The following is an 18,050-nucleotide window of genomic DNA, read 5'->3' as shown; positions in this document are numbered from 1 at the left end:
CTCTCTCTCTCTCTCTCTCTCTCTCTCTCTCTCTCTCTCTCTCTCTCTTTACTGCCTTCTTTTCTCTCTTTCTCGCTGTCTTTCTTTCTCTCGCACACTCACGCACACATCATACACACACGCACGTACTCTTTCTTTCTCTATCTTCCCCTCTCTCCCTCTCAGTCTCTCTCTCTCCCTCTTTCTCTCTCTCTCTCTCTCTCTCTTTCATACATACATATACGCTATCTATCACTTCCGGCAACTCCCTTCCCTCGTGTCATCATACTATACGTGTTCTCTACATCACGTTCTCGTCTCTGTAGTCGTCGCATTCACTCAACCACACGCTCACACATTCACGCACACTCTTCTCGCCAATCATCATCACCGCTCCTCTCTCCCTATCTTTATTTATTCGCCTTCGCACACGTTTGCGGTTTCGCCTTTAAATCGCCTTGAAACGGCTTATTACTTCCCTTTACAACGAGACTGCTTATTTGCCATCCTTCTCTTTTTCTTTGTTCTCGTCAACTTCCTTGTCTTTCTCAACTTCTTTCTCCTCCTTATCCGCCTTCTCCTTGTCTCCCTCCTTCTCCTCCTTGGACTCCTTAGACTCCTTCGCCTCTTCCTTGCCTTCTTTTTCCTCTTGCTTCTCAGGCTTGGGCAGATGCGTGTTCATGTCCAGGCTGGAGCAGATCTCGTCCCAATCCGGGAAGCATCGTTCCTTGACGCGCGAGCAATGGCCAACCAAGTTGGGACAGTTCTCTTGCATGTAGTCTCGCAGGCTGTAGGGCGTGTCTTTGTCGATATACAGGATTTGAGCGAGATGCGCGAACGCTACTACGTCCATCTGCACAAATGCGAGAAATCAACGCTGAAACGGGATCACTTGAACAAATCGTCCAATTAATCTAATATTGCCGTGTTGAACCAAGCGTAACTAGTAACGAAGAGAGGTAAAAATCGGAGAGGGACTTGTGTGAAATAAGTAACATTCCATGATCATAGTTTGCGATCCGTATTCCACAAATTCTATGCACATCTCGCGATGAATGACATTTGTTTCATTTTGTAATCCTGAAATTTAATTCTCTGACATTTCAATCGGTCAAAGTTTATTCGGTTGAAATGCAGATAATCGTTAATTATCGTTCATCTGATTCCGTCTGCCAATATAACAACCGAGAACGTAGTCTCTTAGCGACGAAACTAAGCGAGTACTGTTTCATCCGTACGACGCGGCACTATACACCGATGTTATCATCAGTATCGAGTTACGAATGGCTGAAACTATTATTTACCCGAGAGGCAAAATGTATTCTGCGCATGCTACACGAGTACACGAGTAAGTACGAGATTCCATCTTCGCGATGGGCAAGACGCGCTACTGACAGATTTAAAACGCCATACTCACAGTGGTCGGTTCGTCCCCGAAGAAGAAGGGCTTGTCGGCGAGCGTGTCCGAGAGCACCTTGAGATCGGTACAGCCGAACTGGGACACCTCCTCCGGACTGTGCACGCCCATTCCCTGAGCCTTCACTTTCCTTGCACCCTGTAACCAATCCAACTACATTTCACTACAAACGACCACGATGCTTTGTTCTCTGCTCGCGTTTCGTTGCTTCGTTGCACACTACCTTAGCTACCACATTCATAGACATCTATGGCCACAAGCGCAGCAGCTTGCACTCTAAGCGAATACTATGAATGATTCTAGGGATAGCGTGATAGTAATAATGTGATAACGAGCTGTGATAACGATTAATTGTAGCCAAACTTGGTCGAAGTAAAAAGTATATCCCGAATGCGTGTCGGGATACTCTGATCGGTTCCGACGATCCACGTCGTCGTTGTAAAGACGAATGTCTGCCCGGTTGCAGCAGGACTTGCACTTCGTGCACATATATTCCATATTATTGACGCGTAAACGAAACTGTCACACCTCGACCAAAATTCAGTCGCGAATGAGAATGATCATTCCGTAAAATTGGAAGGTTAATTATGCGACACTGGATGAGAAATGGAGATGCGTACAACAGGGTTGCGAGTAATTATTTTTCAAACTAATTATCACGTTCAACTGACGACTAATATGAGCCAACTCAATTGGAGATCGTTTAGTTAACAATTGATTTGAGCAAATTCAATCGGAGATCGTTCGATTGACGATACATTTCAAAACGTATTTAATTAAAAACCATTCAATTGACGATTGATATGAGCGAAGGGAATTAAAGGTCGTTCAATTAACAATCGAACTTGGCAAATTTGATTAAAGGTCATCTAATTGATGACCGTTCAGTCCAATTGAATTCACTGAAGTCAATTGTCAGGTAAACATTTTTCAATTGATTGGTTGCTCGAAGCAATCGTCGATTGGTTGAATTGAAACATATTTATTCAATTATTAAATTGAGAAAGATTCAATCGATATTTTTACAACTCTGATGTATAATGGCGAAGTTGCGGTGATAGCACTTGCTCGAAACTATGCACAACTAGCGTAAAATGTGCGCATACATACGTGTAAATTCGTGCGACTCGCAAGAGATCGAAGAGGTCGAGGGGAAGAGAAACGTTAACTCATCGGTACAAAAATATTGTTGTGATGAATAGTTATGGAAATAACGTGGAGAATATAATTATGGAAATATGTGGACGAGATACGTAGAGGCATGAGCGTATATTAATCTGTTACGGTGAGAAACGATCGGAGACCGTGACAAAATGTGAATTGATCGTCCGGCGAACGTCCAAGTTGTATAGCTAGGTCACATCGAAATCACATCGAAATCATAGAGAACGCCAAGCGAGACTTACCTTACGTCCGAACGTGAGCTTGAAGAAGAAATTGAGAATGGCGTTGGGAATACGTGATCCCAGGGCAAGCTGAAGATTGACCTTGTAACCCTTGAGGACCTGATCCAGATTCTTTGTGCGCCAGCAGGCGACCACCCAGACCAGATGATTCTCGATCATCGATATCATGGCGTGAGATACGCTCCGCTGCTCGGACGTGAGACCGGCATCCAAGTCCTTGCCGAACTTCTGACTCAGCTCCCGCAGGATGATCGTGCTGTCCGCGATCTCTTCGCCGTTCAGTTCAACGAACGGCAGCTGCCCCTTCTTGGAGCGGAACTTCATCTTGTGATCAACATTCTGCAACAATCGAATGAATCGTATTTCCCGTTAATCAAAACACGTCCTAAATAGAGGAAGGAGCTTACTTCTATATTCTATATTATAATATACTTCTATATTATATTTTTTCCTTCGGAATACTGGTACAATTTTGCTAAATAAGTGGTCGACGTTAAGACAAGTATTTTGGTCTCGTGCATTATTTTGAAATGCGACTCGCTGAAATTTCCATAGGTAACACGACATTCGAACTAAACCGGGTGAATCAAAATGGCCCACACAAAGCTACCGTGATCTTCTCCGTGAAGATAAGTCATGACTCGCGATAAATAATATCGCATTGAAATGGACAGACATAGGCATGTATGCTCTCGCATAGCGGAGCACATGCTCTATTTATAGACGCACGCACACCGCGTTAAACACATAAGTGGGATATCGTGGCTTTCACAGGTGAATCAGCTTATTATATGTAATCTGCGAACGCGTCACGCGCTGATGTACAGGGTGTCTTGGATTCAGCGGTCCCCTGCTTAACTCTCCGTTTGCTTTGTGGGTCATTTTGGATGCAGTTGACATTTCAATTGTCTGTCACGGATTTTACTAAGAAAGAAAAGTTACAAACGTTCTGATTAGAAAATATAGACCTGAGGTAATGAGAAATATTTTTGTTCTGATGTTTTTTGCTTTTACGGGAGGAGGGAGGGGGGAGCGGTATTGTCCACGAAAAACAAGGTAGCAGATGAAGAGTAAATGGTAGATTCTAAGTCGCGCTTCTTTAACGAACAATTTTGCTGAAGATTAAAATTGTACAGTGCAAACTTTTGCCAGTTATAATACAGAAAATTCTTCCCATCTCCTTTCTGATAAAAGATACGTCTTTCAAAGTTCACAATTTTTAACTCTACAGCAGTATCGGCAGCGTAATTACATGTCACACGAGGGAACAAGCGCGTTGTATTTATATATTATTAAAAAAAAAATGTAGCACGAGCGTCGTTAAACTTGCGACCAGGGATTTCTCCGTGACACTTAAATAACGGCGTACCTTCCTGCTTGCACAATTTACTATGTAGATCAAGTACTCGATGTTCGCGAGACAGACGAAGTAGTATCGGCGCTGTCGCCGAGTCAAACGAGGCGGAAGAAGCAATTCTACCGATACTAATGCTCTGCAGAAGAAACAAAAAAGAAGAGGGCCGCCCCGCTGACAAACCGATGGAATTAACGGGCGAGGTTAAATCGCATGGAAGTTCGCGCCGGTGCGTCGGAGGAAAATACGACGGAAGAGTTTAAGACGCGCACGCGACGCGAGAAACACGGAAGAAGGAGAGACGCGACAAAACGAGTCGGAAGAGCGAACGAGCACGGAAGAAGAGCACGGATGCGGCGCGGAGCCAATTATGGAGACGCCGAGACACAAGCGGCGAAAAGAAGAAAAAAATTTGGACCACGATGCGCGAAATTCGGGCGAGCTACAAAACGAGACAGAGAGTAACACACACACACGTCACACGTTAAAGGCATTGCTCGGGGGATTGTCGGGAAAACAATGACGCAACGGGGGGAAAGAGAGAGAACCCATTGCTCCAGTTTTAACCCTTCGGTCGAGTGTGACGGTGAGATCGATGAGGGAGGGCTGGTATAGATGTGTGATACGCGCGTGTGTCAAGCTGGTAACGCCGTAACAGGGGTCGGGGCCAGCCAAAGGCGTTAACTATCTCCTCACCCAAATGAGTCATTTTTCTCACTGGGAACTTTTTATCGATTATCTTCTGTTTGCTCGTTTACTAATGCATATTAGATTATCGCCCCGAGAATTGTCAAAATTCTCATTTGGACATATCGTTATTAGTCAGTATCTAGCTCGATAATAACACCCATCAGTATTCTCCTGTCAACGCATTACTCAGAAACACATAATTTCTTTGCCATTGTTTCTTTCCCGCTTCACTAATGCATATTTACATTACCGTCCTCGTACTTTGGAAATTGCCAGAGTCTAATCTGTGAGACGTGATATTCATCGATATTCTATAGTTGAGAGACACGTTATTCAAATGACACGTTCTCTAGCACGATTGATAAGACTCGATAACGAAGCAACAACGACGTCGGGGCGAAGTGGGGCGGGGTCGGCGCGCTGAAAGCGCGGTCCCGCGTCGACCTCGGCGCGACGCGGCGGAGAAGCCAAAAGAAACGGACGAAGGGTGGCTGGCTGGCTGGCTGGCTGGCTAGCTGGATCGGTGTGTGCGCTGCAAGCGAGGGAGAAGCGTCGAGCACGCCGAGGACGATGAACTCGCCGCGCGCGCGGCAGCCAGCAGGCAGCTTCCGTCGCCTGGCAACGTTCCCCACTTGGCTACCTACCCCACCGCCGCGTGGCCGGGCGCAGCGTCGCTCTACACTACGTCGGTTTTAGCGTACGTGCGCTGCGCCGCACGCTGGTGGTCGTGCCAGTCCTCTCTTTCTCTCTCTCTCCCTCTCTCGTTCCCGTCACTGTCGTGGTAGTCACCCTCGTTGATCGTAGTCGTGGCCGCCGTTCGCGCTGATATTGATCGCGCGGGATGGTGCTGCGAACGGCCGCCACCACTGCCGCCAACGTCGTCGTCGACGTCGACGTCGACGTCGTCGTCGACGCTTGCACGACGCAAGGACGCGTGTTGTCGCCGAAAAAAGATTGGTCTCCCTCTCCGTAGGAGAAGCCAAAGTCGATACGAGGGGAGACACGCAGAATAATGGATTTGTTGTTTGCGCGGATGCTGTAATTTCTCCAGGGTCGGGGTTCTCGCGAGCGGGCGCGCGCGCCGGTATCGATTGGTCTGGAGCGTCACAGCCGTGGAATACGGGACGCGACGCGACCCTTTAAACGCCTGAAATATTCGGGATACACGGTCATCATATCCCGTGTAATCTATATGCTCGTTCGACTCCGGGAGAATTGCGAGCTGGAGTACCAGAGAGATTCCTTCGTCCGCTTTTCTCCTCCACCTTCTCTCCATCGTGCACTTCCATGTTGAGATACATTAGCGAGATACACGATAACTTGGTTCCTCTCCGTAACTTTGAAACTCGATTATCGCGGCTCTTCCTAGAGAATGAATATGCCGAATATACACACAGACTGTATCGAATAGCGCGAGGAACAGTGACAGATCGCCGCCTGCTCTCGGCCCGCGCTTGCATCCGATCCCCCTCGTCGCTCGTCCTAATGGACTAGAAGCGTACTGTTTCCACAGCGCATTCCGACACGACGGATGTAGCCGGGGAGATTCATACGTATGTATATATATGACGTGAACGTGTGCCGGGTGACACGGTGTAACCGGCTACTTATCGCTGCCCACACCAGCGGAGCAGCGAGAGACGATTCCTATAACGTGAGACGCGCAATTGACGATGCATTTACACATGAGAACTGACCGACTGACTGATCCTTTCGACACTGATGATTGTATGCTAAAAAAAAAGTGATGAAAATTCCTCTTGTCCTCGCAAGCGCGAGACAACTTAATAAGCAACGTTTGCAAATGAGGATAAAAAGCTACACAGTTAAACATCACATACACATCGTCGCGTGCACGTGGTATCGCGTTGCTCAGATCAAGTAGATTGCTAGCTTAGCCGCTTAGATGTGTGTGTGTGTGTGTGTGTGTGTGTGTGTGTGTGTGTGTGTGTGTGTATATGTAAATATATATAATCCTTAGATTCACCTCGCCTACTACTGTATTCAAAGTGTTAGACAGCGCACATAAATTAAGCCATGCGCGCGAGTCAGTCATGCTGCTGGCTGTCTGTTGAGAGTTGCGCTCATATACCCAGAGCTATTTTCTTTTTCAACACGGCGATTACGCTTATCTTGTGATATTTTGCTCTCTAAATTTCTGGAAGTGAAATTTCACTAAAAAAAAGAAACGATCACCGAGTCGCCTGAATTCGAATTCGATTTTTCATTCATACAGAATGAATTCTCTGCTCTAAACAGTCGAGTGGATGTCTTTATTTCACATTGAAAAGTTGATGTCATGTCCTCCACCGTCATGAGAACATATTCACTCAAATCGACTGAAACTCACTCTTGCGACTTTAGCAATATTTTCGCTATCGCTTCGACGCCACTTTGTATTTATTTTGAAAAAGATTCCACTCCAAAAAATGTAGAGAGTGCTCGGTGAGAAGTTTCAGGCAAAACTACGTCAACATTTTCAGTCGTTTAGAATATCAGGGGAAAGTCCAGATTTCCGATGCTCGCAGTGAAATTTTAATCTGTTACCTTATAAGCGATATCGTCCGAATGGTTATTTATTTCACGTTAGCTCCATTTGGGAATAAACGAACTACAATTCCGAGGAAATAAATCGGACGTTTTGATATCGGGGCTTCTCTCGATGAATGAATTGAAGCCGCTCTCGATAGTCCTATCGCTACGGGCTTTCCATCGGTTATCGTATAATTAAATCGTCGACTAAAATAGAAAAGATGAGATCTCGAATTGCAATGTTAAATGCGCGCGGCACGCGATCAATAGACACCCGACGCGAAGCGCATTTACGTCTCTAGCGGTAATCGGTCAAATTAGGAGAGCACCACGCCTCGCATTCATGCACGGTGAATTATCTCGACATTTAACCCGTTGTTTCTTCGAGCGTGACACCATAAAGTCGCACAATGGGGTCCGTTCATGTCGCGTAAACTATCTTACGAAACACGATAAGCGCGTCGATATCCTTCCGTACAATAAATAGCACTTGAATAGCATGTCTTGCAGCCAAGAAGACCCGACGAGTTAACGTTAACCATTTTCGACAACAGAATTCTGTTGCACGCAGGAGGAAATTTGTATTTTCTCCTGTTTGTTTTGTGGAATAAATTCAATTCCTTTTTTTAAAGGAAACACGAACACATAAAAGCCCTTATAATATGAATTCTTCTTTATTGATAAAAGAGAGTTCAAAATAAAGGCCTTTGTGTGTTTTATGCTTTTCCCCAAGAAATTTCTCTTAATGTCAAATTTGCCTTGCAAACTAAATAGAAAAAGATACAAGCCTCTTATAAGTAATTGCAAATCAGAAGATTTAAAAATCACATCTAGAGGCACTTTTATCATTGAAAGGAAGTTCAGAATAAAAGCCGAAGAAAACAAGTGGAAACTCAATCAATCCTATCTCGCGTAGATCATATTTCGCGAATGTCGTGAGTGTTATTAAAAAAAAAAGACAACATTAAAAATTCCTGGAAAGATTTTCACAGTTCTCTCGCGATTTCTCGTTTACCCCTACGTGCCTAGGCGTGTCAAATTAAACCTTGAGTAGATAAGGAATCTTAAAAGCTGCATGAATCATTCCGCACATTAGCGGTGCAAACCGACTTATCGCAGCGGCTCCTCTATTATAACACGATTGACAGTGTCGTCGCGAGTGGCTGCGATTACGGCGTCGTAGTCTATCGGCGATAAGGGCAAGCCCTATTCAAGTGAATGCAAGAGGGAGAATGGGAGAGAGGACAAGCGCGACAGCGTCGTCGTCGTCGTCGTCGTCGTCGTCGTCGTTACATTCGGGAACGCGCGCAAATCGGTACGCGTCGTCTATTTTTCTATGGAGTGCAATGAACCCCTGCCGCCCTCCCCCTCTGCCAGGCCCTGGCGTGACAGAATGAATTTCTCGCGGTCGAGGAATGTCAGCCGACGTGAGGAATAGAGAGAGAGAGAGAGAGAGAGAGAGAGAGAGAGAGAGAGAAACAGAGAGAGGAACAACGGCGATCGCAGCCTCCTTCCGCGCGTTCCTCCGCGATAAGATAAGCCGTAATGAGGTTCAATTGGAAGATTAATTAATTAAAACCTACGGTGAAGGAGTTAAATTGGACATATTGCGGACGGTATGCAGGCATATGTGGTACGACGAAGAAGAGAGCACTGTATGTGCACATATATATATATACGACGACGACGATGGCAGGCAGCGGAGGCAGGCAGGCAGGCGTGCTGCCCACTGCATGCGCGAGATGCGGAGGCGAATGAAGAGAAAAAGACGAGGGCGAGGGATTTACAGCTGCCGGGATACGGAGGCCCGCAATTATGTTGCGGCCGTGGAGCAGCGTCGTAGTGTTGACGAACGTGAGCGTTCCTCGACGCGGGCGCGACCGATGGATGGATGGATGGATGGATGAAGTCCTCGACCCACGAGATTTCGGACAATTCGCTTCGTTATCTTTGCCTCGGCACGAACAGCTGAATGGACCGTTCAATAAAAAAAAAAAATTAGTTCAATTCTAGCATGATACGAAGTTCGAGTCTCATCAAACCCGAGATACGATCCTTAAAAACTGCCGTAGACCATTTTTATCTTCAGCAACACTGTACGACTTAAAGGTTAATAAATTATATTAGCAGGACTCGCGCGCTTGGTGTCGCGCGGGGAGACCTTCGTTAAAATGATTTTTTCTCAGAACGCGAGTTGCGACGAGTCGTAAAATAATTACGAGAAAGAGAGAGGCGAACAGTACCTCGCGCGGAAAATACAATGAACGCGCGGGCGCGTTACGAATCCGCTCCAGCAGAAGAAGAAGAAGAAGAGAGAGAGAGGAAGACAATCGCATTTCCAGGCCGGGCAATCTAGTCACCGACTAATGGAATGTAATAGAACGCTTGCCAGTCACCGCCTTGCCTGCCCTGCCTGACCGTTTCTCTCCTCTCCTCCTGTCTTTCTCGTTCCCTTCACCCCTCCTTTTCTTTCTCTCTTCTTCCCTCTCCATCTCGCCCTCACTCTCTCTTTCTCTCTCTTTTTCTCCTCGTCTTTCTCATTTCACTCGCCTCCTCACGCCACCGACGCATCCGCACGGACTTTTCTCTTTGTCCACGCGCTTTGTTCTTGTTGCGAGAGATACGCGCGATCGCGACTCCAGAGGTCTTTCGCCGCTATTTTAAGAGCCGCCCTCCCGCCCCCGCGTGTATATTTCTGCCGCTTTTATTTCTATATATGCGCTGCCACACTCGAAATTAGCCGGTCGCGACGCAGCGCCGAGAAAGAAATTCCACCCTCGACACGAGGACGAGATCCTATCCTCTTGTCGCGAGCACGCATACCGCGATAACGGTGGATTAATTAGGTATAAGTGACTGCAGTTGACGCGCGCTTACTTCCACGCAGGGTTGGGCGTTTACGCCGTAAATTACGATACTCTACGTCTACGCGAAGACAGCGTAAACTATGTATGACATGTCACCTATGTGGACAATGTGTAATTTGTGGATACTGTTCAAAGAACGTGTGGCTTGCTAAAAAAAATTAGTCAAAAAAAGTTTGTATACTTTCCATTCGACCTTTAGAATCCTGATGTAAATTTGTAAACGTTGTTTCCAAACAAAATTCTCTGGCGGCGTTCTCTCTTATCTTCCAAATGAAATCAACCAATTTGTCATATGATAAAATGTAAACTTCGCGCAATTTGTTATCTTTTTTAAATATTGCGTTTGTAATTAATAGTAATAATTAGCACGGACACTACAATTATCTCATAATTTAATTACTCTTTACAATTTAATTGCTCCGTATATTTTAATATAGCTCGCAGAATATTCTACGTAGTAGAATACATTATGTACATGAAAATAGACCGTGTATACATCACGCAGACGATACGTGAGTGTGATCTTGAAATCCACGGCACAACAACCCTGCCTCGATCCCGGTGGAACTGCAGAAATACTGCAAAGTGACGAGCGCGCGGCCAACGATAACAAGGATGCTCTTTGTCCCGCGAAATGCTGAGCCGAAATTTTTGACATATCTCGTAATGTATATGTCACCTTTTGCAACCGCGGTAGACGACTATCTAATTACCTCGCACCTGGACTTCGAGGAATGAAATGCGAGCGGCGAGAAAAGCGAAATTTGACGCGTGTGACGTGGAAAAAATTTTTCCTTCCGCGCGATGACGTGCGCGAATAAATTGCATTTTCTCAGTGATGTATGTTCGGCCGCGAGAAGGGAGAATCTGCCGCAGCTTTAAACCGCACTTTCATCCTGGAGAAAATTCCCGGTTATCCTCGGCGATATAAAAAGGACAAAAGAAGAAAAAACAGCGCACAACTTCTCGTTTTTTTGCTCTACTGAATCGTATGATACGGTAAGAAGTACGGACTAAATACGTCGTACTTCGCGCGCAGTTAGTACGCCCCTAGAGAACAATACGCACATTGTTCATGTACTCTGTATGCATAATTTACATGAACCATCGCTCGCGCAAACCCCCGGCCGCGCGCCTCTAGAATCATGCAACTTTAAAGCAACGGCAATGAGAAGGATTAAGCGCGCACAATAGATACTTGTTTCACCGAATAATTCGCTAGTCACGAGAAGAGATTTCTATCTTTACATTTCTCCGATCCGGCAAAAGGGAGATCGATTAAATGTGCTGTCCAATGCGAACGCCCACATATATAAATACGCGAAGGGATGCAATATTAAAGCGGACTCTCCGACCTGGCGTCGCGTCCTCAACGCGAATCTCATGAAAAATCCATTGCTTCCAATTAACGAGACCTCGTGAGAATAGCTCGCAATGCTACGGGATTCGCAAATAGAACCACCTCGATAACATATCCTTCCCGCGGCCTTCTGCGAGAGGGAATCTCCATGTGTGTGTGTGTGTGTGTGTATAGCCCAGCATCACCCAAGGGGGACTCCACATTTATTGGGGAGGAGGGTATTCGCTCAGCCGGTGATTCTCTCGAAACAGTTTCGATGAACGGAGATGGTTCCGATGATACGTCTCCTCGGTTAGAACGTTTAGACACGCGGGGAAACAACGAGCGACAATCGACGTGGGAGAACTAGGGCGATACTCGAGGGCAAAGGCGGCCGGGGGTGAAACTCGCGACGAAGATCGCTTAAGCCCGTGTCACACTACGGATTGGAGATAGAGGATTGCGGATTGAAGATTGGAACTTGACCAATTGGAGCCAAGCAGGCCAAGACCAAAGTGCATTGATTCGTCGAAATCTAATCCTCAATCCGCAATCCTCCATTTCCAATCCATGGTGTGACATGGGCTTTATGGATTCGTGTCGTATCTTTCGCCAAGGACGGGAACGACAACAAACGCGGCCGCGGAGAGAACGTAACGTCGACGTCGCGTTACCTGGAAGCACTTCGTGACGCTCGTTGGTGACGATGATGCGCCACAGCCTGGTGGTGCGGACTTCTGTGTGTCTGAAACGCGCGCGCGTTGCGGCCCGTTCTCTCTCTCTTTCTCTCTCTCTCTCTCTCTCTCTCTCTCGGAACTCCGCTTTACCGCGGGTAATATCGCGTAACGGGATCGATAATATCGGAGGCTATCGTGTTACACGGATTGCGGATAAGGCACACACCGATGCACGCTCGAACGGACGGACGGACGGACGGACGCATGTCGCGAGCGACAAGTGGGAATTGCGTATTTAAGAAGAGGAGCGCGCCTCGGTGAGGAGACACGCGGTAGCTGTCCGAGTAATATTACGTCGTAGCACGTAATAATCGAGGTTACGCTCGTCGCGTTACCGAGAACGCACCGGGATACACACGTTAAATGATGTGAAACCACGTGAAATTACGTTATCGTACGCGGATCAATTTAGGATAACGGGTACCGTGCGAGTACGTGTCTCCGTATTAAAGCGTATTAAAGCGAGATAAAATCGCCAAACGATTAAGGTAAGTGTACCAATTCCCGAACACTTACCCAATCTTGGACGTTATTATTGTTTTGGCCTTTAACTATTTCATATTTCAACGTAAAATATGTACGGTAAAAATATCTAAAAAGTAAAAAATATTTATCTGATAAATTTATTAATATTTACTTCAATCTAAGAGTTCTTTCACTCAAACAGAGTAAACAAATATTTTCTCAAAAAAGGTTTCTTCTTACTTGGGACATATTTTATATCAGCACAAGTAAATAGGTATTCCTAGTACCCATATTTAATTACTAGATGAGTGACTCTTGCGGGAACTTGGTTTACCGTCTATGATAAGGTCTCTCTTTCGTCGGTTTAGATGCTAGTACGCTGAACTGATTTCCGAGGCTGTACTTTCCGCTAAAATGCACAATTTCCTCTCTAATCTTCCTAACATTTAGGTCCCTATGAAGTCTCGAATCATTGGACGTACGAATGCATCAGTGACGATTCAAACATCTTGAAATCTTTGTAGTATATTAGAGTTTGAGGCAATAATACTCCGTATCAGTTTTAGAACACAAAATATTCGTGTTTAAAGACCAAAGCAACAAGAATGCCCAGGATTAGGTTCGGGGATTTGGCTTCAACCAACATCCTCCCGACTACCTTTTCTCCTTTTTCGAAGCGACATTTCGAGCAGCGCATTATGCAAGGCCCAACGCATCGTTTCTCGCCTTCGATCAGATCGTGTTGTCGGCGAGAAACGAGAGCGTTCGTCACATTTTCCAGGATGTGATCTCGCGACAGCCTCGTCGTCCTCCCGCAAACGCCGGGAGTTTCTGCGATTATCTAGACCGACACTCCCCGAGAGCGGAACCTCGGAGCGTATGACCGCGTTGCGACGATTCGCGTCGGTACTATAAGACTCAATTCCAGGATATACTCATTCCGGTGAGTCACTCCTCGTGAATAATTACGCGCGGTAGTGCACCGATCATGCCGCACGATAAAAACCCGCGCATGTATTAATCATAATACTCTGGAATCTGTTTAATTTATGATTGTCGCGCATTACGTGCCGCGTTACGCAGTGTCGTCATTATTACGGTCGACCGACCGCACTGGCCGTGCGTCTGTCGTTCTGTCTTGGCGACGGAATGCGCGGTTCATCGTCGAAAGAAATTCCAACCCGATCCCCGGCGCCAATTTATCCTCGATCATTCGATCGTGCGCGATGAGACCAAACGGTTTGCACGCGAAAAAGTCGCGCACGAGATAAACATTCTCGCGACCGCATCTTCGTTGACCTTTCGATTGAGAGATCGGAGGCGGCAAAAGCCGCGGCAAAGTTGGAATTCTCGAGTCTCAAGAACGTCTGCGACTCTTACGAAACGACTCTCCTCCTCTCTCCTCCATCTATTATCGTATTTACACGCTCGTGCAATGTGTATACCGTAGAGCCGCGGTGCGTGCGCCGATCTCGTTAATCGGATGATACGGTGTATCCCGACACTGACCGAATGTAATCTCGGTCAGGTATTAAAATTAGCCAAGCAAACACTATCTCGACTTTCTCCGTACAAGTTCGCGCACAGAAATCCGACGCGAAAAGTCGCGTTCGAAAAAAACATCGCAGATATCGGCTTAAGCGGCGATAAGGGGAGCATGCGGATCGTCTTCATCGAAGGCGACACACACGAGGAAAAGAAAAAAAAAAAAAAAAAAAAAAAAAAAAAAAAAAAAAAAAAAAAAAAAAAAAAAAAAAAAAAAAAAAAAAAAAAAAAAAAAAAAAAAAAAAAAAAAAAAAAAAAAAAAAAAAAAAAAAAAAAAAAAAAAAAAAAAAAAAAAAAAAAAAAAAAAAAAAAAAAAAAAAAAAAAAAAAAAAAAAAAAAAAAAAAAAAAAAAAAAAAAAAAAAAAAAAAAAAAAAAAAAAAAAAAAAAAAAAAAAAAAAAAAAAAAAAAAAAAAAAAAAAAAAAAAAAAAAAAAAAAAAAAAAAAAAAAAAAAAAAAAAAAAAAAAAAAAAAAAAAAAAAAAAAAAAAAAAAAAAAAAAAAAAAAAAAAAAAAAAAAAAAAAAAAAAAAAAAAAAAAAAAAAAAAAAAAAAAAAAAAAAAAAAAAAAAAAAAAAAAAAAAAAAAAAAAAAAAAAAAAAAAAAAAAAAAAAAAAAAAAAAAAAAAAAAAAAAAAAAAAAAAAAAAAAAAAAAAAAAAAAAAAAAAAAAAAAAAAAAAAAAAAAAAAAAAAAAAAAAAAAAAAAAAAAAAAAAAAAAAAAAAAAAAAAAAAAAAAAAAAAAAAAAAAAAAAAAAAAAAAAAAAAAACGGAGATACTACAGTCTGCTCCGTAAGAATTAATCAGGTCAGCAAAGAGCATAAAATCATCCGTCAGCGCGCCTATCAAACTAGCCGAACACGAACCAGAGGAGATGGAAGAGGAGGAAGAGGAAGAAGAGAGGACGAGGAGCGGAGGGACAGCGGAAAGGAGGAAAATCCAAGAAGCAATTCCGCAATGGCGCGCGTGGAAATTGTTTTCCATCGGCAGCTCGTCAATATGTATCGCATTATTCCCGTCTGAGCACTGTCCATCCTGACTCCGTTCGTTCGCGCGCGATACGTGCGTTACTCGCGGGGATGTGCTCCCCGCGCATCGCTATATAAAGGAGCGTATACGCGGCGTCCGTGTCGTCCGTGATCGGCCTTATGCATTCCTCTTTGTCGCGCTGGCGGTTAACGTCGACACCACGCGGCGTCGTGGCCGTAGCGTCCTGTCGCAGAAGGACGTTTTATGAATACCGATTTTCATTCCGCGCGAGGAACGCCACGTCCGATGCAGGCCGGCACGCGCGATACGAGATTCTTAGCGACAAATAATACAGCACGCGCGGTAATAGAGCTGGCATGTGAAATGAGAGACGTGGAGTCGATGCGTTCAGGCTTATCCAAACACAGTACTTATACACAGTCAAATTGACTGATCGTGTGTCTGATGTAAAAGACATCCGTACTGCGTGCATTATAATTGGTTCCTTATGCGATGTGTTTATCTGCAAGTTTATCTGGATAACTTCACTATTATTTCGCGGTCCCAGTCTCTCTCTCTCTCTCTCTCTCTTTCAATAATTGCAACGGAGAACGGGATATGCGACGCATTAACTGTTTTTGTCATCGTCGGCACGTCAACAGAAGATTCTTGCGAATGGACGTCTGTCTAAGCTAACAATGTACACAGAAAAATACCATTGTGTTGCTGAGAAAAGCAATTACTCAGTTTACTCTTTCCTCCTTTGATGTAACGATGATCTTGGATCAAAAATATCTTCTTCATAAAGATTTTAAAATGTACTCGCCAAAAATTAAAGAAAAGTTCACCATCGTAAGAGAAGAATTTATTCTTTTTACAAGAGTATTATAAAACTTTATCAAAGAAAAAGTTGACTCGACTCTCTGTAGCAAAGGAAATTTCTTCTTTTAATTAACTAAGTATTAATTAAATAGTAAGCAAGGAATTTTTCTTTTATTTTAATATTCTTGAAATACCAAACTCACTAGGATTCAGAATGTATCCTTTTTTTATATATTATAGAATGTAACTTTTTTATATATTATAGAATGTAACTTTTTTACATATTCAGAATATTTCCTTTTTTATATATTACACTTATAAAAATAAGGAGCTTGTAAAGAGTAAGGAACATTTATATAAACTTGTAAAATCCTCGAAATAAATGGCGTTTACTTGAGTGCAGAATGTATCTTTCTGCATGCAGAGACTCGATTGCCACTGCGGATAATGATAATCTCTCACTCGTGACCGGGTCAAACGGAATTTTGACAATATGCGCGTACTATGCGTGTGTGTGTGAAGCACGTTCGAAGTTCCGGCACGGCGATGTAGCGTCCGTACAAACGAAAGTACACCGCGTGAAACTCCATCCGCGAACTTTCGTCCACCCAGATTAGCGAGTTTACCAACGGCGTATCCTTTATTCAATGACGCGCTTGCTCGCTCGCTCACTCGTTCTCGCTCATGCACGCACACGTGCTCGCTCGCTCGCTCGCATGCGTACGTACTCGGGGCTACTTGGCCGCAGGTGAGGAAAATATGCACCTACTTTACGGTTTACGGTTGAGGCAGGTCGCGGTCTTTAAATCGCCGGAAACGCACTAGAGGAGGTGCGGAGCGGTACGCTCGTTTCGTTCATCCCCACTTCTGCCACTACCTTCTGCTTCTTCTTCTTCTTTCCGTCGCTTGACATTGTATTTTCTGCCTTTCGAAAGCTCCTCGGAAGGCACCGTGGCCGATAACCACGGTCAACGCCGTTAGCTGACTATATAGCTTAAAACAGGTTATAGCAGTGGCGTAGTCAGAATGCATATCGGCCCATCGTATGTGTGTGTGTGTGTGTGTGTATCGCGCCGTTTCATTTCTTCCTTTTGACAAGAGAATTCACGAGTTTCCCTCCGTTTCTATCTAAACAGATTTCACAGCAGCTACGGGAGATACGATGCCCGTCTGTCTTTTCACATAGCGAGTGGCGTGAGTCGACCGTTATCTCAATGCTTCTTTTTTAACACATTTTTCTGCACAATCCTCGAAATTTTATATTTTAATCTGTATAACTAATAAGATAACCAATTCCCCAACATCTACCTTCTAATTCTGAACGTTCTTATTGTTTTGGTCTTTATAAATATAAATATTCAACATAGTCATTATAAATATAAATATTCAACGTAGAGAATATATGTATACATATTTTATCGTAAATTGAATTTTTGCTAAGATAACAGTTAAAATTAACCGGGCGATAAGGTCTTATTTGTTTATCAGTTTGGCATTTGAGCAGCTGCGGTTGAAAGAACAGCCGGTAGATTCAGGACATCTCTCGCGCGTATAAATACACCGTGCTCCGAAAATATCAGCGACGAAAGCATGTCCTCTGAAGAGACACCTTCGTTTCACGTAAACACGATGATTAGAAGAAAGATGGGCGTAAAAATGATGGCGGAAATAACAAGCACAAAAGCGCTATCTTTGATCGATTTTTCACAATTGACCCCCGACCCGACACTATCTCGCGTTAAGCTTGCGGCTGAATGACGAATCATCACCTCCATTCATTCTCCCCGCGGGAGCTATCATTTCCATAAGCGCAAACAAGCGCGTAACTATATCCATAACGTTTTTGCATTGTTTCCGAGCGTTATCTTCGCTCTCTCCCTCTCTCTCTCTCTCTCTCTCTCTCTCTCTCTCTCTCTCTCTCTCTCTCTCTCTCT

The 18,050-nt window shown here is 44.3% G+C and overlaps 1 protein-coding gene across 2 annotated transcripts in view; it reads right to left on the bottom strand.

Annotated features, from left to right (window-relative positions):
- Positions 1-348: 348 nt before the first annotated feature.
- Positions 349-18,050, bottom strand: part of LOC116847442 (failed axon connections) — a 25,541-nt gene continuing 7,839 nt past the window's right edge. The window contains exons 2-4 of one of the 2 annotated variants that reach the window (XM_032822449.1): positions 2,803-3,141; positions 1,397-1,549; positions 349-832 (exon numbers count right to left, since the gene is read on the bottom strand). In XM_032822449.1, the coding sequence (XP_032678340.1) occupies positions 476-832; positions 1,397-1,549; positions 2,803-3,141 (849 nt within the window). In that variant the 3' untranslated portion in view covers positions 349-475. The remainder of the gene's footprint in view (positions 833-1,396; positions 1,550-2,802; positions 3,142-18,050) is intronic. The other variant, XM_032822458.1, reaches the window with a different exon arrangement.

Source organism: Odontomachus brunneus, unplaced genomic scaffold (assembly GCF_010583005.1).
Source record: "Odontomachus brunneus isolate Ranch 3 - 2012 unplaced genomic scaffold, Obru_v1 Obru_scaffold_004, whole genome shotgun sequence".
NCBI lineage: Eukaryota > Metazoa > Arthropoda > Insecta > Hymenoptera > Formicidae > Odontomachus > Odontomachus brunneus.
The sequence above is the reverse complement of the archived record's forward strand: the minus strand, read 5'-3'. Positions and strand labels throughout refer to the sequence as shown.